This window comes from Seriola dumerili, unplaced genomic scaffold (genome assembly GCF_002260705.1).
Source record: "Seriola dumerili isolate Sdu_G_001 unplaced genomic scaffold, Sdu_1.0 BDQW01000081.1, whole genome shotgun sequence".
Classification (NCBI taxonomy): domain Eukaryota; kingdom Metazoa; phylum Chordata; class Actinopteri; order Carangiformes; family Carangidae; genus Seriola; species Seriola dumerili.
The window spans coordinates 922,274-945,517 of NW_019174336.1; the positions used below are offsets into that span (position 1 = coordinate 922,274).

A 23,244-nucleotide genomic window follows, 5' to 3' on the forward strand; every position below is an offset into this window, starting at 1 on the left:
GCTTACTGAGGAGAGGACTTACCAGCACGGCGTTTCTGGGTAATGAGACTTGGCGACGAACAGGACAGTTATTCAGGAAGTGACCCAGCTAAGCACAGTAAATGCAACAACCCTCATTGCGTCTGCGGAGACCTTCCTCCGGTGATAGTCGTGTGCGGCCAATCTGCATAGGTTCCTCAGACTCATGTGAAGTGGTGACAGGTCTCACCGATGCAGGTGCCTGAGGTGGTGACGAGGGCCCAGGAGGGACAAATCCCTGGTGAGAAGAGACAGGATGAGGCCTCATCTTTTCTCGTTGGAGCAATCTTTTGTCAATCCGAGATGCCAGAGCAATGAGGGCCTCCAGCTCGGAAGGCAGATCCAAAGGGGTAAGGTGATCCTTTAAAGTTCCGAAAGTCCATTAAAAAAAAGCATCAATTAAAGCCAGTTGATTCCACCCGCTATCAGTAGCTAATGTACGGAAATCGATGGCGTAATCTGTCACACTTCTCCTTCCCTGATGTAACGCGACAAGAGCTTTAGCGGCCTCACGACCAGGAGTGACAGTCTGAAAAATCTGAGTCAGAGTGTTAGTGAAAAGAAGAAGAGAGTTACAGATGGCTGAGCGACGATTCCACTCAGCAGCGGCCCAATCCTTGGCCCGGCCGGTCAAATAGGACATCATAAACGCCACCTTGCTCCTATCCGAGGGGAAAGAGGAAGCATGAAATTCAAAGTGAAGTTCACATTGGGTGATAAAGGGTCGACAGTCACCTGACTCTCCAGAAAAACGTTCGGGACTGGACAGACGCAGGTATTGGCCCTCAGCTGAAGAAACGGGTGGCAGAGGTTCTGGAACCTGAGATTGTGAGGTAGGTGAATCAGCTCCAGTTGAAGGCATGGGGTTGCTGTTATGTAGGCGATCTGCCAATTGACCCATCTGAACGGTGATATCAGAGAGCAGAGTCTCCTGACGCTTGTTGGTCTCAGTCAGTTCATGTCGGAGCCAGGCCAACTGTTCGTCCTGCATCTGAATGCGCTGAGCTTGGACTCTCAGAGCACCACGAACTGGGTCAGCATCTGTGGGGTCCATGTTCTGGTCAGATTGTACTGTCACGAACCGGGCAGACAGGCAGTGGACCCAAAAAGCAGAGCTGAGACAGACGCGTAGCAGTAGACAGTTTATTCCAGAAAAAGGGGTCGGTACACAGGGAGTCAGTCAAACCAGGCAGAAGTACAAAATCGAAAGGCAAAAGACAGGAACCAGGAATCGGAATCTTCGGGAATGCACGAGGGGTCAAAACACAGGGAAAATGAGCCGGAACGCTGGGACAAAAAACACAGACGATCTGACAAAGACACACTGGGAGAGGAGGGGTATAAATACACACAGGGAGAGGGGATAATGAGACACAGGTGAAGGCAATGAACAATCACACACACAGGGAGTCAAGACACTGAGAATAACACCAACAGGAAGTGAGGGGATCCAAATAAAAATAAAACAGGAAGTGGAAAAACTAAACTTGACGGGACCTGACAATGCTTAGTTTTTCTAGTTTGAATATGTTGCTAGCTAGCTTACCTGGAAACTCTGCTAGCTAAACACACTGAGCACCAACCTTTGTAGCTAGCTATTTAACAGCAGCTAATTGCTGCTAGCCATAAAACTACTCCAGTTCAGGTTATAATCCTCCATATAAACTACAGTGACAGTAACAGTAAAGCCTTTTAGCTAGCAAGCTAATGCTAACAAAGTTAGCTATTTTGCATCTTTCTTAAAGGAGGTTTAAATAATTTTTTTAAACACTTTGGCCAAAAAGGTAGTGGTTTGCTTAAATAATCTCATGTCACGTTGGTTTTTTCAGTATTTAAGCAAGATCGGCATATTTTCTGAACCATAACCAAGCGTTTTAAGCTGTCTAATTTATAACCTGATGCGCCAGATCATAGATATACAAAACCATGAGGAAAGGCTTTGTTGGAAACTGGAAAAGGGCATTCACTTTCAGAAAATAACTGGCAGGTGATTGGATGAACCATCTGTCTATTACATGACAAACAAACAAACCAGTCGCTTCTCCATAGCTTCCAGTAGCTCCTCCCTCGTTGTGCATTTCCTGAAGAAAATATAGTGTTATTGCTGACAGCTCTTGCAGCTACTGAAGCTAGCACCATGTTTTATTTAATCAAAAACACAATTATAGTAATGTCAATTTCTGCCCAAGTGCAATTCAGTGCAAATGGTAAATGAAACTGCGAAACAATCTTTGCTATTGTTTCCACTTTGCTCCATACAGGGAATGTCGAAGGTTTGGTGAAGTCTAGATGAAACATGGACACTAGGAAGTCAAAACTATGTTTTGTACACTTCATGGTTTATGTGTGATCAGAAAAATCGCACCTATCAGCAATCACACCGTTGTTCAATTATGGTACCTTTTCGTCAAGAATAAATTTTATAGATAAAGAAATATATTAATAAACTGACAATTACTGAAGAAAAAAGAAAAAAAACATAAAGTGAATAAGTAACATTTTTCAAGAACAAGCACATCAGATTGTAATGGCTTAGAGTGATTTAATCATTATACAGTTACACCGTTGTGTATCTGGATGCAGACACACTCGTTGGTGACACATTTTGTTGTTTTTAAATAATCATTTAAATAAATATTTCTTGAGCCAGATGTGTTTTGAAATTGTTACATGGGCAATTTACATTAAGAATACACCAGAGATTTGATATCATACTCCCATAAAGTTGAGGGACACAGGAAACAAATCCAAGCGTGTGAGAGGACCTGAGGTGGCCTTCATGTAACCTAAAAACATTGAAAGGCCCTCTGAGCCAGTGTTTGGTTTGTCCATTCTGGGCTACTGTAGAAACATGGCAGTTCAACATGGCCAGCTCTGTGGAAGAGGACCTGCTCTCGTCATTCTAAGCTAATGAAAACATAATTATCAATATTACATTCTATTTCTGCCAATATATCCAACTAAATCCCACACACTGGCTACAATTGAAGTAGCAGATGCTGATATATGATGACTTTAGTCTTAAGTATTGGTCAAGCTCCAAACACAATGGATCTTAATTTTCCCATGATGCAATTCAGTAGCATCTCATTAGGCCCTCCCTGAGTGGTAAACACCAATGTCTGATAAACTCTACACCTCCAAGTTTTCTGTTTGTAGTCTTATATAATAACTCTGACATCACTATGACATCATCAGGGTTATTTTCAGATTTAATAGGAACAAAATCAGAGCGTGATGTTTAAAGAAGCAAACAGATGATTTGTGGTGTAGGTTCTTTGTTTTCCACACATAAAAGCTCTGTGTCCCTGTGTAAAGACATGGCTTAGTGGTGTGATAGCTTTATTGTAATATGACAATAAGCCTCTGGAGGAGGACACACATTCCAGCTCAGCATGGAAAACTGGAGGAATGCTACAGATGTTTTTCCTCACTGCGAAGCCTTCGTAACAGTGTGAAAGGCATTTTCTGTTCCCATGAGTGGCCCATGCCTGGTAGACTGGGTAATCACTAAATAGATGGAAAAACATTCCGGTCCCAATCCCTCCTCAGTGTGGAGAGTGAGAGCCAAGCCAACCGTCAAAAACTGGAAGCTCAAGTTACTGACTCAAAACTTTTTAGCTGCTTTCACACATGTATTTGCAACCCTGAACTTATCTAGACATTAACTGGAGGAGCTGTATGTGAGAACGCTGATGTCCTAATCAGTTGGATAGGACATGAAACAGAGTTCACCCTGCCGCCTCGCTAGTGCAAAGTCCATGTAATGTCCATTTGATTCCATCAATAGAGCAGGTGATTATCTGGAGAATTCACAGAAGATGATGTTTGTCTTATGCCTGCTATGAACTGTAAACAAGACACTGTGATATCTGCAGCGCCATGTCCTGCCTCCTGCTGTACCCAGGCGCCTAAACCAAACTGCGTATTTCCAGTAGGTGAGAACGGGTCTGACATGTACAGTCTCCTGTTGTGTGATAGGACAACGTCCTAACCTGATTCTCTGGACATTACCAGGAGTTCATATGAGGAAACGACTTTAGTCTACTTGCCCCTTAAGTCTTTTTTGGTGTGAGGTGTGAAGACTAAACACACTGAGCACCAGCCATTGACATGTGAGTGCTGTCGAACATTACGAGGTCTTATGGATTTTTTCTTTAAAAACCATGAGATCTGATTTGAGAGTGGGATGCATCTAGCCTTGTGACCGAACCCTGGCACAGTGCAGTCTTTTTTGTTCATGGCCATCTTGAATAGGCCTATGAAAGAGAACAGTCTGTTCTGCAGTGAGTGGATGAGGAGCCCCGAGCTCCTGGAGTTTGGCCTTTCTTCAATCTAGGTCAGGTTTCACAAAAGTACCAGGATGGCAGACTTGAATGCAGCAAGGGTTTTACATGTGCATTTTAGTATCTCTAATCTCCTCCTCTTCTTTGTTCCCCACCCATCCCCCCTCAGTCCTCACAACTGTTTGTCACACAGGGCCAGACTGCCTGAGGAAAAGGAAGTAAGCACTTTTTATCAGGTCAGAGTGAAGTAGGCTAATGCAGGAGGAATAAAAGGAGCCTGTTAATCACTTGAACAACCTCAGAATGGTGGAATGGTTGGGGATGGCTGTGTTACTTTGCATGCAAGGCACATAAACATCAGACTGTGTTTATGTAGTAGAGGAGAGGAGCTTAAAGGACATTTATTCTTATTTACATAAAAATACCAAAACCTAAATAAAATGAACACAATTAAGTTTAACCAAAAAAAAAAGTTCAGGTCAACTAAAGCTTTCAACTTCATATTCAACTTTTTTTTTTTTATTATTATTAACAATGGCTCAAATGACTAGGCCTATGTTCATTGTGAAAGCAACATTTGTAGTGATGAACCCAAGGATTCAATTATTAACCTGGTTTCCAGCTGCATCAGCAGGCAGCTGCTCCAGTAAACCTACTGTACACTAGTTGTGATACAGTGAATGAGCAGCGAACAGCAGACAGACTCAGAGAGCAGTTGGTGAACATAGTGGAGCGTACCTCAGGAGCTGGTGGAGACCAAACACAGAAACAATGGATTTAGACTCAGGTGGATACAAAAACTGCTCCAAATGAATGATAATGTTGCTCAGTGTTCCTGAATATGTAAATAGGAAACTGATTGCGAACATGTTCACCACATCAACATGAGGTGATGTGTCAATGTTTTGCTTAGAGCTGGTTCTACTGCTTCCAAACAGGCAAATAACTGGGGTGGAACACTTGATATAATTACAGTTGAAATGCTGTGCTTTTATTATGAAATAAAAAAGAGAAATATATACAACAAAGACTGAGAGCACTTGTAAATGACTTGTAAATGAGCGGTATTAAGAAGGACGTGCAGGACTGATTGTTTGAGCGAAGCAGAAAGCTTCCTTGGGGCTCCAGATCTCCATGGTTCTCACAAACCTTTACAGATGGTTTGTCAATTACAAGATCAACTTAAATGAAGAGGATCTTGAGACCCTATATTGTTGATGTACTTTTATGTTACACTCGAGGCTCCATAGCTCATTTTTGCCCTGAGGCCACCTTGCGGGAAAATCCGGCAATAGTCATGTGTCTACCTCAAAGAACATGCATGACTGAACTCAAGAAAATGGAGTTTAGTTATATATATTATGAATAAATACATTTCTTTTCTATTTAGTTGGATAATTCAGAAGAAATTTGATTCTATTTAGGTATGAAATATTGTGCTCTTATGCATTGTATTACTGTCTTTAATTTTAATGTCAGTCTAACATTTGGTTCAAAGACATACTTTCATTGAGGAACAGTTGAAAAGACTCAGATTCATTTTGTCCTTCCCTGTTGCCGTAGCTCATGAAGTGACAGTGCATCCACCCTCTGCACTGCACATTAAACATATATCCAGAAAAAGTCACATGTGACCGCAAACCACAGAGACACTATCACTGCAATAATTTAGTTTTACTACAGCTGCCATGTGTATATTCTAACCCAGGCAATGAATCCCAATCAGCTACAGAGGTCATTCAGGAACATGAAAACAGATGGGAAAAGGTTTTTATAATTTAGCAGACACAAAATACGATTGAGATCAGAGGTAAAGCTCTGACGGTTGGAGGTCTGAGGGTTAGAGATTAAAAAAATTTGCACTAAGGATTGAAAAGTGATCTCCATCCAGATGACTGATTTAGCTCCATACCAGAAATAATCTCTGTCCACACTAACACACCTCAAAACACGGATCACATGACCGTTGACGTACACTGGACATGCACACGTTGGTGTAAACAGGAAGCAGATTGTCTACTCTGCCGTTTGTTTCTTTGTCGCAGAAAATACTCTGAACGAAGTACAGCAAAGAGTTTTCTAACTGAAACAGGGTCAGCAGTGTTTCCAAAAGTCTTAGTTTTAGGCGCTCCAGAGTATGTGTATGGCAGGTGAAAATGTAGCAGAAGTGATGCATTTTAAAACTAAAACACGTTAATGTGAATGTAGCCTCAGAGCCAACAGGTGGATGCTGGGTTGAGGTGGGGCCTTTTAAATCATGCAAAACAGTGAACAGAGTACCAACTGCTACACTACCATGATCAAAAGGCTGCATTGGATATATTTGCATTGGAATTAGGTTGCAGGCTTTCCCTCTGTTTTCCTGGTCATGCTACTTACTTAATTTTATGTGTGAACAGACATAGATCTCCTTTGTTTCATGTTTCCCATGCACATCTTGTATGCATATATTGTAAATTTAGCATTTGAGTAGACGTAGAGGTTGTCTGAGTTTGTGCTTCAAATAAAATCAGTTACTTTACTGAATACAGTGTTATCATAACATAAACTATGAGTTTTAACAAACTGGAATTATCCTTTAATGCTAAACCTGCTAAACAGTTAACTGACTCCAGTGCTACAGTAGTATACACAGTGTAGTTTATAAAGTCCTTGTATTTTTTCCTAATGAAAAATCTCACTTTGCCCTGAACTTAAGATAGACCTCCATGACGCAGAGTCCCATAATTAAAGGTCTGGCATTCACTGTAAACCTCCCTGACTCCTGTTTTGTCCCCAGTCGCTGCCATGCCCTGAAAGGGCAATGGTCTCCTGATGTGTTCCCTTCAACATGAAAGACATCTAGAATAAACATGTGGTACAACACATTGTCAGGTTTACCAGTTTACTGTGGCTATGCATGGTGAAGCTTTCATTATGAATTGTGATGGGAAGGCCAGATACATGGCAGGGCTCACTCGTGTGTATAAGGTGTGGTCTGATTAAGGCTGAAATCCAACAGCCAAAGGTTAATGACGTGGGTTCGGGTCATTACCACACAGTAATGGAGTCTCTGATTGCTTGTAGAATCTGATGGTTTTCATGTCAGTGATGAGGCACAAGCTTTGGTTTAAGCCTCAAGAGTTTGTTCAATTGGGTTACTCAACTTAATGATGTGGTGGCACACAGCTCGCTGTCAAATCTCAAATTTGGTTCAGGCTTCACTGTGGCCCAAAAGAGATTCACATACAGTGTCTTTAGAAAGTTTTCAGACCCCTTCACTTTTTGCCACATGTGAACTAAAATCAAGTTCTTGACAAATCTCAAGGATAATTAAAGCAAACAGGGTCCACCTGACCACAGCTGGCCACAGCCAAGGGTCTGAATACTTTTGTAAATGAGAGAGTTTGTCTTTTATTTTTAAATAAATTTGCAAAAAATTAAAAATTTCCAAAAACATGTTTTCATTTTGAGTATAGACTGATGGGCAAAAAAGGGAATTTTATCCACTTAAAATTAAATGTATGTTAGATAAAGATGAGGCAAAAGATTCTTCACCAGAGACCATGGTCTGATCTGAAGTCTGTGTTTGAAGGTTTAGAAGTAAAGAAAGATTCATGTAGTTCGAAATGTTTGCTGTGTTTACCACGACCAGACTCCATCACTGTCTAAAGAAAAATGGGAAATGACAATGGCTCCTTTTGTTGATTCAGCTGTGTTTTTATGGCCATTTCTGTCATCTTTGTATCAAATTGTACAAGCTTTTTATTCTACAGGTTCCACAGAATAATATATGATGGTGTCATCTGCATATGGATGAAATTGACTTTTATTTAGAGATGTAACAATGTTATTAATATAAATCATGAATAGAATAGGACCCAATATTGATCCCTGTAATGGACACTCTTTGTAGTGGACATCAATTCTGATTTGGTATTTCCCTCTTTAACACACTGAAGTCTTCCAGACAGAGAGGACTGAAACAAACTGCAAGTATTTTCATCAAAACCTGTTCAGTCTTTGTAAAATAAGACCATTATCAACTGTATCGAAAGCCTTTGACAAATCTACAAATAGAACGGCACGATTTTTTCCTTTATCTAAGACAGATACAAATCATTCATAGTTAAAATAGTGACTGAGAGTGTGCTATGTTTTTTCCAAATTTTGGTCTTTTAATGGGATTATCAATAAAGAAAATATAACCTCTAACCTGTAGCCCTTATATAATATAGAAAACCAGTATGTGTTCACAGATGAATTCCTCTGAAAGCTGGTCTAACACCAGAGTAAAACTGTTCAGGGTTGCTCTTTAATCATGGGTCACTTGAGCATCGATTACCACAATGATAACAGAACAGATTAATGTGACTCATCCCAGTCTTGATGGACATTACATTACATTATTGTACATGTTATCAGGTTTGGTAATGCACACTGGTCATGGGATCCTTGGTGAAAAGAGGTTGGTTATAAGTCGTCAGGGCTGAGAAAATCTTTATGTTATGTCTTGTTTGTCTAATGAGTGTAACATGCCCGCTCTCTGGTGTCTGCCCTCAGAATGGCTCATATTATGTAAAGCCCACTCTGTTTAAACTTTGCCACCAATCAGAAATGACAAATGAAAACCTGCGATCATCAGTCATCAAAATCTTGATTCTTCTCCCTCTCTTCCCTTCAGCTTGTGACAGTAACCACTGGGGCCCCCACTGCAGTAACAGATGTCAGTGCCAGAATGGAGCGCTGTGTAACCCCATCACTGGAGCCTGTATCTGCACTCCTGGATACAGAGGCTGGCGCTGTGAGGCCCAGTGTGAAGTGGGCACCTATGGAACCGGATGCCAACAGAAATGTCAATGCCAGAACGGTGCTGCCTGTCACCATGTGACTGGAGAATGCAAGTGCTCACCGGGATATACTGGAGCTTTGTGAGTGTGTGATCTGTCTCCTGTTTCTAATCCAAAGAGTGACATTAGAGTGAAAGCCCAGTGCTACAGTGAAACAGGTTTTATGTCTGGGTAGCAGTCAGTTTTGTACTGTGGTGCTAGATATGTTTTCATGGTTGAAAAATGTCTTTCCAAAGCCAGTTTCTGAAGTGCCTTTGTTCACTATTTATTTGAAGTGAAGTGACACTAAACTTTTGGCTGGGACATGAAGATACTCAAAATAACATCTGTATAGACAACAGTTAAAGCCTGGCTGTCTGATTATGTCTGACAGATCAATTAGGGAAATTTGTATCAGTAACATTTCCTTTTTCCTTCCTCATTTATGTAACTGTAAGGATATTTTAACATTATCATTTAACATTGGACATGAATTTTACATTATTGTCAAGTCATTTTAAAAAAGATTAAAGAATAAATTCTGCCATGATCATCACAGATATACAACCTTTTAATTCATAGATTCTTCGTCTTTTTCTTCTTCTGCCATGGCCCCTACAACCATTTGGTAAAAAGTTTTAAAATTTGGCACACTAATAGGGGACACTCACATGATGCTTTCCACAAAGTTTCATGTATGTGCCTCATGCGCTCTAGCACCACCAACAGGTCAAAGTTGGAGGTGTGTTCACGCAACTTTTTTAATATGACGTATCATTGGGTTCCTTGGATGAAGCTGAGTTCAATGTGCTCCTATGCAGTACTGCTCCTCAGAACTTGGTTGATGCATTTTCCTTAAAATTAAAATTCCCGTGTCTGGTTTTCACCAAATATGACAAAGATGTTCTTAATACCAAGCGGATGTTTTTTTGATTTGAAAGCATTTGTCTGTCAGATCGAAATCGGCCAAGTCATACCTCAGTCAATCTTTAAGAAATTTGCTACGAGTGCTTACAACTATGCCCTTGACATAATGACATCATGTCTCCATGGCAACTCTGGCCTGCTGGGCTGCGTGGCCCCTTCATTGCTGTTTATGTGACAGGCTTCTGGAAACTGTCTGAGCACATCTTTATCTCATTGTTTTTAACATCCACTACCATTAGTGCTGAAACAGTTATTGATAAATCATTGATCAACCACACATCCCCGCCAGCTTCTTAAGTATTTGCTTCTTTTGTGTTTTATGTATTAAACTAAATACATGATTAAATGACCATATATACATTTATCAGCATCAATAAATTCATAATCAATAAATATAATTAATTGCAACCCTTAATCACCATGCACAATAACGTAAGTTGGAACTGAAAATAAAAGGGACACGAGACGTACTTGCAAAGATTATGACACATCTCAAGCAACTTCAAAAGCGATATTACCGTGACATTGTTTTGTTTTTCTTCACAGCTGTGAAGACCTGTGTCCTCCAGGTAAACACGGGCAGCAGTGTGAGGAGAGATGTCCATGTCAGAACGGAGGAGTGTGTCACCATGTGACTGGAGAGTGCTCCTGCCCTGCAGGATGGATGGTACACCCCAACTGTTTGTGTGAACTCTTAATAAGAATGGCTCGTTGTCATATATACTATATATATGCATACATATATGCTCCCAATGATCATTTCAAGAGTGGTACAATACACACAGCACATTACAGGACCAGGATAACCAGGATGAATTATACTACAGTACGTAGCAGAGAAGCTGTATCCATGACGCTCTTCTCATCATCAGCAGACCTGGAAAACATAAAGTCATGTATAAAACATTTGATTAACAGCTTAGATACTGTGTGTGTGTTCCTCTTGTCATTGCTGTGTGTAGGGTACAGTGTGTGGACAGCCATGTCCAGAGGGGAGATTTGGACAGAACTGTTCCCAGGAGTGTCAGTGTCACAACAACGGCTTTTGTGTGTTGTCCACTGGACAGTGTCTTTGCACCCCTGGATACTCAGGAGAAAGGTAAGAGCTACTTTTACAGCACTCCTCCATTGTTGTGTGCGTGTTGTGTTGCAGCAGCTTGGTGCAATGTCCACAGTGTGCAAAGCGGAACGAGGGGGTGTTGACAATAAATCAATTACTTTCTTATTTACAATAAGAAATTGTCCTCACATCGAGACCAGACAATGACATGGGGCTGGTGTAAATATTTTCAAACCAGTTTGATATGAAGCCACACATCGAACTGGACTGGTACACTGAATTCTTCCACAAGGTGTTGCACTTGACTCAGCAGACCCTGGAGTGGAACATAATGAGACTGACAGAGCCCATGAATAAGAGTGTTTCCACTCCAGTCCACTTAGTGACGATAATGCACCTCTAAGCTGGTGTGCCAACACTGCAGGGACAACGTATTTTTGGAGTTACCATCCCCCTGGTTCCCTCCACTAAAATCCAATGGGATTTTAACATTGTCTCTTGGATTATTAGAGAAAATAAACAACAGTTAATGATCCTGACAGGTTTAGTTCAGCAGGATCATCTTCTCTAATGAACTCCACTTCATGATGTTTGAAGCTTAAATACAATCAGCAGAAGTAAAGAGCTAATGTTAGACTATAAACCAACTACACCACGGTCACATGACTTCAACACCACGGTCACATGACTTCAGCCTCACCACCACTAAACTTCAGCTTGTAGTTTGATTCAGCTCTGACCTCTTCTTCCAAAGCCTTTCCTCTGACGGAGTTAGAGACAGTTTGTATAAACACAACCAGGCTGTAAAGGTGGACTGGAGAGTAGATCAGTTTTCATGTTCAACGTGATGATGTTTAACGTCCCGGACAACCTCTGCAGTCTCATTTAGACACTTGTTAACAACCGAGACGTAAAGGCTTAAAGAAATCAGCACTGGGGTATTTACTGATGGATTTTATCTTGTAGAATAAAACATGAAAATGTCTTGAGCTAGTTTTAACCACACACCTTATTTCAGTCATCTCACCTAAAACACATTCAACAAACCAGAGACTCCAGGACTAGGGGAGGAGCTAAAATGCAACTAATTTCCTGGTTTTAGGCTCATTCCTGTGGCAGTCCATAGACACTAAATAAGAAGAAGCAGAGAGTGAAGAGACTCCAGAAACAGCAGAACAACTTAGTGACACATCAAATTTTTATTTCAACAAGCATTCAACTGAACCTGTCTTCTTCTAAACATCAAAATAATATTAAAAAAAAAAAACTTTGTGCAACTTGAGAAGGTGTTTATAAAGAGGGAACCTATCAGAATGTCATCCATAAACAATCAGAAGGTAACAAAATACAAAGGCATAAATCAAAATCAAAAGCAAAATACAAATAAAATCATCTGTATCTGCTTAACTCCTCCACATCCTCCAGAGAGAGTAGAGAAAACACAACCAGGAAGCACAGTCAGTGTTTTCACAGACAAATCTCAGCAGAGCACCACGCAGGGCTTTAGGCCATATAATTAGCAATATCAGAGAGCACGCACCATATACTTAAGCAGACCAGTGACGAGTCAGGAATAGCCCTTCCAAGTGCAATTTTATGAGTAAATAAGGGTTTTAGGGAAGCCAAACATTACGGTGCAGCACTGTTTGGAACTGGGCCGGCCATGGCACACCCAAACCCACTGGAAACCATTAACAGAACCAGAGAGGAGGGTGGGGACGGGGTGGTGGTGGTGGTGATGGGGTGGGCATGGGTGAAGTGCTTTGCAGGAATGTGGATAATATATTGAACAGGATTTGATACATTTAAAAGTGAGGTCAGCTGGACTGGATGTTAAGATGTGTCTGGTGTTAAAATGTGAGGAATACAAGTTTAACTGTCAAGTGAAGGTTCTGTAAAGAACCTCTCTCTTCTTCTGGCCTGCTCTAAATGACAGGACAGGAGACGGCCATTTTGTTTTCAAACCCAGCTTGATTTGGAGGTTGGACTGATGTATGTTTGTGCTGTAATCATGGAAGAGATAATATGGACCCTGTGAGTGAGTGTTAGCTGTTTGCCACATAAACACATAAAATGGAGAAAGAATGTGTTTTTCCACGGCATGATACCAGGTTGACTCGACTCGACTCTAGTCTCCTTGAGAGAAAGAGAGATGGAGAGAGTCAGTAAGAGAGAGAGAGAAAGAGAGAGGGAGAGAGAGGATGACATGCAGCAAAGGGCCACAGGTCGGATTCAAACACGGGCCGCTGAAGTTAGGACTAAGCCTTTATGGTACACGTTCTACCAGATGAGCCAGCGGGGCGTTATATGAAGCTACGTGGGCTCAGTGTAGCTGTATGACTTTAGTCACTAACACATCATAGACTGACCATCAGAACACAAAAATCTTTGCGCATAAAGTGCATGGTTAAAGATAGATTATATTCATCCTGTACCAAACAGCACGGCACAAATACATGTATCATTACACCCTTAATACAGACATATATTCAAACATGCACATACACATGCAAACTTGCACTTTACACATTTACACACACTTAGTTAGTATGCATTGTGTGTAACTTCTACAAAAAATTGCACTGGTTTACATCTCACTGATCCTAGTAAACTTCTATCAGGAGTCAAGTGTTTTACGACACATTTCTGACACTTGTTCCTCTGGTCAAAACATTACCACCACCTTTATATCTGTATGACTCACTGTTGACAAATTATGATTCTTCAAATGAAACTGTTTGAACTGTTTGAATTACTGTGAATGAACTGTATGAGTTAAGGGGTTAAGGTTAGGGTTAGTTAAGGACATAACCTGCATATGTAGTATAGTGCCTTGGTTAATGTCTTGCACCTAGGTCCCAGAGAAACAATTTCTCATTCTGCCTTGTATAGAAGCGTATGGTAAAATTACAATAAACATACAGTCATATATTCATGCATGTATACAGTGCAAAAATACATATACATACATACATACAGTACATACATATTTTCTTCTCAAATCATTGACCATGGATTTCTGTGTCTCATGCTGTGAACAGGTGCCAGGACGAGTGTCCAGTTGGTACTTATGGTGCTGGCTGTGCAAAGACGTGTCGATGTAAGAACAACGGCAAGTGCTACCACACCAACGGAGTTTGTCTGTGTGAGCCTGGATACACAGGGGAGATCTGCGATGTCCGACTGTGTCCTGAAGCGCACTACGGCCTCCGGTGTGACAGGAAGTGTCCGTGTACTGCCCAGAACACGCAAAGGTATGCTGTGCAGTGCAGTATTTCCCTTATATACAGTGACTTATTACCACCGCTGCTGCAATGTCATGAAGTCGCAGTTACTGGAGGGCTTTTAATTTGGATGGTTAAAATGGTGACACCTGGCCAAGGAGAGAGGAGAACAGAGAGAAAGGTAGATTTAACTAGCTAACATTAAGTTAGATAGATTTTATTACCTATTGAGAGTCACTCCGACTGCCAGCGGAGGCTACCACACACTACCCAGGTACAACAAAACCCTTCAAAGTTGGACTGGCCATCAGGCAAACCAGGACAAATTCCATCAAGTTTTTACTGGCCCTCTCTGTGTGCCTGTCATTCAGGGTGCACATGAGAGCGTGCAGCAGGCGTGGTGCAAGACTGGGCTCACCTCACTGACAGAGGTGTAGTGCTGCTGGAGCCGCACCAGAACGGCGCTCCACCACTTCTTTTCTGCAAGTGAGGAAATAGAATATTTGCAGTTTGAATAATCAGCTTGAAATTTAGTTTTGAACATTCAGTCATCACTGAAGCGTGTGTCATGCAGGAGAGCCCATTAAAACAAATGGAGTGGTCAAGGTCATCATATTGACATTTAAGGTGTATGGATTGATTCACAACATCAACTCATGTATTGAGTGACACTCAAGAAAACATTCCACCTTAAAAGTTGCCATTAAGCTGTCAGTCATTAATTAAAACAGAACAGAAGGAGTAAAAAAAATCCATGATACCCCCCCCCCCCCCCCGGAGCCAATCCCAGCTGACATTGGGTGATGGCAGGGTACACCCAGGACATGTCACCAGTCTATCACAGGTCTGACATAGTATAGAGAACCATTCATGCTTACATTCACACCTACCTGTCACATACTGCCCTGTATACTGTGGGAGAGGGCTCAAGGAAACCCAAGCAGGCACAGGGAGAACATGCAAACTCCACACAAGTTGGCAGGCTAAAACCCAGAACCTTGTTGCTGGGAGGTGACGATGCTAACCACTGCACCACCAATTAAATTAAATCAGATTTTTCAACCTAGCTGTTGTCATCTGCAAACACACAATTACAAAGCCGGCCTGTTAAACTCAGACAGATTGTGCTGCAGCCGCTGCATCTGCTGCTTGTAACTATTCATAAAGTCAGTCTAACGTGATCATGTGGTCACTTATGGTTGACTAATATATTTAAACTTGCCACAATTTAACTGTGCACATGCACAAACGCAGCATGTCTTACATGTGCTCCAGTAGCACTACAAGTCACAGACACCTTCACCGCAGCTGAAAAACAATCCTGGAAAAAGTAAGTGTTCCAACTTTGTCCTGCCACTTTCGAACTCTTGACAGCAACATGTTGTCAGTCAGCTATTTGAATTATTTCAAAATATTATTCTCAATGTTCAAATCTGTATTCTTCAAACTGAAGTGTTAACAAGAAGTAGTCATGTGTTGTCAGTTTGATTTTTGACCTTGTAAACAGCTGATCAGTGATCAGTTAGGCTGCCACAGCTGGCAGCTGCATGTGTCCCTGCAGAGAGCGGCTGTTCTGCTGCTGCTCAATGGGACTGCTGTGTCAGGTGGAGCAGCTGTCAGTCAAACACAGTAACTAACAAACACAGAGAGATTCCACCTGTTGTTCTGCAGATAATCCCCCACTCGCTGCCATGGAGGGAAAAACATGGAGCCTTTCAGCCCCTTAGTCAGTCAGCTCCTACACAGGTTTAAGAAATTATTTATTTTTTATTAAATTATTATTGTTTTTTAAATGATTAATCAAACCTCTGTTAGAATCTGTTTCCCAGAACAAACTAGGGAGGAGGCTGTGACAGCAGGTTTTTGGCTTCAAGCATGAACCCTGGCTACTCTCCATTGTGTTGTGGTTAAATGTGGTGACAGGTCAGATATTGAATCCCTCATCAACTTACTATCATGTGGAAGGGAAACTGTGGTAAGCCTTGATCGCAGTTTTAAAGCGCCATATTTTCCTCTTCTCCTGTGTTGTATTTGAGGTTTGATCCATCAGAAGATATATTTGTGGTATTAAAAACGAAAAATCATCTCAATGTAGTTTTACATCTACTCTGTCAGGCGTCTCTCTGCAGCTCTAGTAACAACAGGTCGGTGAGCCAATCAAAAGAGAGGCTGAGAGCCTCCTCTCTTCTGACTGGCTCACAGATTGACTGACTGTTTTTCAGGTAAACCAAAACCCTGCAAGGTTGGATGGTGGGTCCAGGTGCGCAGCTGAGAGCAATCACTGCTTTGTTGTGACATCACAAAGTTCCAGAAGTCCTGATGATTGGTTTTAAGGCTCAGATTCTGATTACAGGCTGTGTGCATTTCTCTGTGGATTGAGGCTTTGATACTTTCACAGTATTAATATAGAACCTAGACCTGATCTATAATCAAACTACATATGGACATCTACCTTTAGACAGTACAATGCCTTTTCTTATATAATTCACCTAACACAAGCTCGGTGAAACTTGTTTTTATTAGTCTGCATTGTTTACACTGCTGTTGGTATCTTGTTTACTTGCTGCAGAGATCCACTGATTCAGCTCGACATAAGACAGCGTGTGCTGTACGCATACTAAATCCCTCAGCCAATAATGATTCAGTCACTAAACGCTAAACTAGAAGAAAGTACAATCTGTAATCATGGTGTGTTCCTCTCTTGTCTCCAGCTGCCACCCGATGTCAGGGGAGTGTACATGTCAGCCCGGTTGGTCCGGCCTCTACTGTAATGAGACATGCACCCCAGGATTCTATGGCGCATCCTGCCGGCAGGTGTGCCAGTGCCAGAACGGTGCCGACTGCCACAGTGTGACCGGAGAGTGTATCTGTGCTCCAGGCTTTACGGTAAAGTCAATGAATTTTTTATTCCACATGTCATGTTCGTTCATGAGACTTGTGTGTGGCTGATTGTGGTCATCTCCTGTCTCCACTGCTGGACTCACAGCCAGCAAACATTCAAACTACTAAACTACTGAAAATGTCAGGTCTGCAGTCCAGGTCCCATCATCTCATTCATCTCATTAAAGGTGCTGTGAGTAAAAATAAGGCTCTTTAGCAATATCTAGTGGCAGCAGTTAGAAACTGCAGCAATTTCAGCGAACCGTTTTCTTAAAATCCTGTTTTTCTTCTTTGGATTTAAAAATAATGGACACTTCTTACACTGGATCAAAGGTTATCCATCAAGCTGAGCAAACGTTATCAGCTTGCAGGATGATTTTTGCCATGGAACTAGTTTATTCAGTGTTTTTACTGGTTTTAATCAGCAGGTCTGTTTGTTTTGGAGAGCAGGAGACCTCTGTGGATAATGAAGGTCCTGGTAAAAACCTCCTGACTGACTGAAATTGAAAGAACCCAAACCTCACATGATCCCATGCTACTTTACAATGTCACCGAACTCCATCTTTTGATATTGTTTTGATTGAGAGACCACGAGCAGCAGAAAATTACATGTTTTGCCTTTAACACTCAGATTGAAATAAAGGAAATAAGCATCTCACAACATGTCTAACTATTTGTTTATCTAACATCTAATTTTATTTGAGTGAAACAACATCAATAAAGCTCTTGAACAGCCGTAATAAAACCATCATAAAGACACTAAGAGATGAAGAGATTCCCTCTCAGAAGAAGCTTCTGCTAATTTTAGTTTAGTCAGACCAAAAATTCACACAGCCACTTCCAAGTATGATGTTGTGATCTCAGGCCCAGCAGAGAAGTCCTCATTGTTTCCATGTGTATCTGCTCAAAGCTCTTTTATGTCCCTCGCAGCAGAGTGTTCGTCATGGGAACATCAGTCCTCCGTGGGAAAACAGATTTCTCATAGCAGAGATCTTCAACTTTCTTCATAGTTTTACATTTCTACCCACAGAGGTTTAACAGTTTGTTAATATGAGCAAATTAATTGAATGTATATTTGAAACTGAGACGGGGCTTGATTTTTTTCTCGGGATTTTAATTCGATATTTTTTTAATTAATATAAATCTCAGACAAAATTGACATGATAGATTTTCAAGAAAAAATGTTTGGATTGTTACAGAATTTTATTTGTGAAGCTCAGCTGTTACTTACACTCTGATTCTTTAAAAAGGGCCTCATGTCTTTAATAACAATCGTTAATGAGCTAACAACAGCTGACCCATGAGATTTACATATAACATCCAGCTGAAGAACATCTGGACTATGAATACTGACTGTTTCATCACTCATCACCAGTTCCTGTACTGCTACAGACAGGCTGCAGCTGCTCAACAGTGCAGAATACAGTTTGATGTTGAGGGTTGCCAGATATAGTCAAGTTTCCATTAATCAAAAAAAGGCAGTGATTTGCTGAAAACACACAAACTTGGCAACTTTGCAAAGCTCTTACTGATCAAACAATGTGGATAAATCAGTGATGTCACACATCTACTGATCACATAACAAAATAATGTTTAATTGTATGACAACTAGACAAGTAAGAGAGATGTGGAAAGTGTTTTGATCTACTTATGGATCGAATTGATTCAAACGCAGCAGATGAACTGATTGTGTCTCTTCATTGTTGACGATGTTTGGCCATCAGTGTTCTGTCCTCACAGCCAACTGTAACCATTTTTCTTTCTACCTTCTCAGGGTCCCAACTGTTCGGTCCCCTGCCCGGCAGGGACACATGGAGTGAACTGCTCATCCAGCTGTAACTGTAAGAACAGAGCTCAGTGTTCACCTGTGGACGGATCCTGCTCCTGTAAACCAGGTGAGCAGAAGGGGAAAGAGTATGGATGACATTAGATCATGATTAATATTAAATAAGTAAATATGATATGAATCTTTAAATGAAATGAGTCAATATTATGTATTGCATTGCATTTTTTTTTACTTGAAGCTCCATATTTTCCTCTTCTTCTGTGTTTTATTTGAAGTGTTGATCCATAAGAAGATATATTTGTGGTTTTAAGAACCAAAAACCATCTCAATGTATCTCTCAGGCTCCTCTCTGGAGCTCTAGTAACAACAGGTCAGTGAGCTAATCAGAAGAGAGGAGGATGTCTTCTGATGACTGTTTTCTGAGTGATCCAATAAAAATAAAGCATATTTCAGGTAAACACTCAGAGAAACCAAATCCTGCAAGGTTGGATGATGGGGCTTGGGGTCTGGCTGAGGGCAGTGACTGTTTTGTTGTGACATCACAAAGTTCCAGAAGTCCTGACGGCTGGTTTTAAGGCTCAGTTTCTGAATACAGGCTGTGTGCATTTCTCTGTGGACTGAGGCTTTGATGCTTTCACAGTATTAATATAGAACCTAAACCTGATCTATAATCAAACAACACATGGACAGAGACCATTAGAATATATGGACCTTTAAAAAGTCTGTTTTATATCACATGATAATGGTCTACTAGAATAGCTTTAGTTATTTTATTATGTGTAGGGCACTATGTCTTTTCTCCAGTGGAATGACTCCATTATGAAACACAGTTTTGGTTTCATAACTTCTTCCTTGACAACTTTTGCTCTTCACATTATTTCAAAGAAATTGTTCTCGCGTTTTTTTGATAATTGTGTTACAGCTACTGTTAATCACAAGTAATGTGATTCTATGTGTACATTTACATCTCACTGACCATGTTTAATCAGGGTGGCATGGGGTGGACTGCTCCATCAACTGCCCCAGTGGTACCTGGGGTCTGAGCTGTAACCTCACCTGCATGTGTGGGAATGGAGGGTCGTGTAACGCCCTGGACGGTCACTGCACCTGTGCCCCCGGCTGGAGGGGAGAGAAGTGTGAGCTGCACTGCCAGGTGAGAGGATGTGGACTCTCCGAGTGCACAAATAATAGTTTTGTTTTGTTCTGTTTTGACCCTCTTGAGACCAACACAGTTGTGTTCACGGGCAGTGAGGAAATCACAGCTCTAATCCACTGAAAATCACTCTTTTTATGATTTTATACTCAGCTGGGGTATATTTTAACACTGCAAATCACATACTGTAGTTCTGACATTACAACCTGAGATTTTGCGTTGGTTGTGTTGTTTTGTATTATATATTATATATTATTATATTATAACATTTAACAGCCTGTACAAATCCTACACTCCTAAACAAGCATCCAACATGTTTGTGCATCACTCTGTTAGAATGACAGTTGACCTTGTAGTTATTCTGAGGTTGCATATGTTAACTGCCATCAAAGACTAAAGAACTGCTTCTGTCTTGTTACTGTTCCTCAGGACGGTACCTACGGTCTTGAGTGTAAAGAACGCTGTGACTGTAGTCACGCTGATGGATGTCACCACTCCACTGGTCACTGCCGCTGTCTGGCTGGATGGACTGGTGAGACTTCTTTTCTTTTATATAAGTAGAAATTGTACAACAATATAAGGCAGGTGTTACATCATCAGTAATAGGCTTTTTAGAAAAGCAAGCACACAGTGTAAACAGGAATATAATCCACTAAAAGACACAAAATAAAACAAAATAAACAAAATTAAAATAGAATAGATATTTCTAGATAATATAATTTTAGGGCATCAATAATGTGTCTTTACATTTATGGATGAAAAAAAACCTAAGGTAGATAAATAATTCAACAGAAAATCTAATGTAAAATCTTCTTCTTTAAAATAAGAAATATTTATATCTACTGACTAAATGTAGAGCAGTAAAAAGTACAATGTTTCCCTCTAAGCTGTAGAGAAGTAGAAATATAAAGTATACATGTGAAATGGAAATACCTTCAACTATTCCAATCAACTTTTACTTGAGTAAATGTTAAGTTATTTTCCACCAATGATTATAAAGTAAAAGCATGTAAGACTTACAGCGTGGTCAGTATCCAAAATCAATTGCTCATTTTTTGATTTTACAGACCTTTCAGTATATATGTATAATAACCGTGAAACAGCTAAACCAAACCCAGCTGTTACACCTGAGCTTCACCTGTGATGTGACTGGTGCTGAAGTCAGGGGTCAGATAACTTTTAAATGCATTCACTGTAATGTGGTAAAAATTATCTGTATTTTGTGCCGACATGTGTGTGTGTGTGTGTGTGTGTGTGTGTGTGTGTGTGTAGGTATCCACTGTGACAGTGTGTGTGCAGAGGGCCGCTGGGGCCCGAACTGTTCCACCCCCTGTAACTGTAAGAACGGAGCCTCCTGCTCTCCAGATGAAGGAACGTGTGAGTGTGCTCCCGGATACAGAGGCACCACTTGCCAGAGGAGTAAGTCCTGCAGCATCACACACTGCTGCTTCACAGCTAATAGGGACTTTAAGCAGCAACGGTTGAAGTGATGGCTACAGCGTGTGTATGCATTCCAACGTGTTGCCATAGTAATGGAAATCAAAGATCTCTAAGCAACATTTAACTCTAACAACAGCTACTTCACTTCTTCAGGAAACTGAGGTCGCTCTGAACGTTGCTACAATATGTCTCTTAAATGACCCGAGAGCTGCTGATCTTTGCTTTAGAGACAATTTAATATCAGATGAGGAGTTTGTTTAAAGCCATCTGGTTTCATCAACACACAGCACAGTGAGGTTGTGGGATGGAGAGGGAGGATGGAGGTTAACAACATGTCTATGAATAAACAGGAAAAATCAGTCAAGTCAGCAGGTATCTTCAACAAATAAAATCATAATCCATAAAACTACTAACGGTGTCATTGAAATATGACAGAAACGTACTGATTCTTTAACGTGTCACGGTACGGCAAACTAGTCTTTCTCCTGTAGTGGACAGTAGGAAGTTTTTCCTTGCCACTGTCGCCTAGCACTTGCTCTTGGTGGGAATTGTTGGGTAAATATTATTATAAAGAGAAAGTCTAAAGTGCCTTGAGATAACGTATGTTGTGAAATGGCGCTATACAAATAAAAATTTACTTGACTTGACAGTCGTGCTGCAATGGTAGGAAGTGTAACCATAGAATCTATGTCACTGCATCATGCTGTAGCTGTCTCTTCAACCGTGGCTGCTTAAAGTCCCTAATACTTCACTTTTAAGGATGTTTATTCAACTTCAGTCTGATTTCCATTTGTCCATCTTTCAAATTATAGTTAACAGTTCTGGTGACATCTGACAGTCAGACAGGTTATAAACAAACCTTATTTAAAAGAGGAAACAAAGGTGAACAGTAAAATAATCTGTGTGAACATCCATCAGAGTTTACAGATCCACTTCTTGCTGAATATATTCACAGACACTTGTCCTCTGGGATCATTAGTGACATTTCAGTTGACTTGCAAATGAAGTGGTTTATATACAGTAGTCTGGATAAACTGTTGGTTTGTGTCCAGTCTGAGTGATTCTCTAACAGGGTCATAACTGAATCACATATGAAAGTTGATGTTAAATTACACCCTGAACTCATGTGGATTCTTTCACTCCCAGAAGGATCCTAAAAGATCATCCCATTTGTTGATGCTTAATCAGCTGTTAACTTGGTGAATCAGGTTAACTGAAGTCTCCTCTGGTTCTCCTGCAGTCTGCTCTCCAGGTTACTTCGGTCACCGCTGCAGTCAGACCTGTCCACAGTGCGTCCACAGTAACGGACCGTGTCACCACATCACGGGACAGTGTGACTGCTTGCCGGGTTTCAAGGGGACGCTGTGCAACGAAGGTGAGCACCGCAGCACAATCAGCCACGTCACCCCGCAGCACACTGTTCCTACTGTGTTACAGAAGACTCAGGGGTCGACCCATGTGGACTTTCAAAGGCTCCCTGCTGGTTTGAGTCCTAGAAGGGCTGTTCCAAGAAACCTCTTCCTGTTGTGACACTCTGAGAATGGCACTGAGAAAAGATCAAAGCTGTTCAAGAAGCCTGAAGACAACTGGCAGCACGAGCACAATCCCTAAACTGCAGGGATTCATTTACTATAATGTCGGAACCAATGATGTAACACACCA

The 23,244-nt window shown here is 41.0% G+C and overlaps 1 protein-coding gene across 1 annotated transcript in view; it reads left to right on the top strand.

The window, feature by feature from the left end:
• The window catches only part of megf10 (multiple EGF like domains 10), a 70,421-nt gene that overhangs the window by 41,790 nt on the left and 5,387 nt on the right, over positions 1 to 23,244 (top strand). Inside the window, exons 8-17 of the mRNA XM_022744420.1 lie at positions 8,968 to 9,214; positions 10,586 to 10,706; positions 11,002 to 11,138; positions 14,141 to 14,353; positions 17,035 to 17,209; positions 18,978 to 19,098; positions 19,979 to 20,142; positions 20,572 to 20,674; positions 21,415 to 21,561; positions 22,823 to 22,957. Of these exons, the coding sequence (XP_022600141.1) occupies positions 8,968 to 9,214; positions 10,586 to 10,706; positions 11,002 to 11,138; positions 14,141 to 14,353; positions 17,035 to 17,209; positions 18,978 to 19,098; positions 19,979 to 20,142; positions 20,572 to 20,674; positions 21,415 to 21,561; positions 22,823 to 22,957 (1,563 nt within the window). The remainder of the gene's footprint in view (positions 1 to 8,967; positions 9,215 to 10,585; positions 10,707 to 11,001; positions 11,139 to 14,140; positions 14,354 to 17,034; positions 17,210 to 18,977; positions 19,099 to 19,978; positions 20,143 to 20,571; positions 20,675 to 21,414; positions 21,562 to 22,822; positions 22,958 to 23,244) is intronic.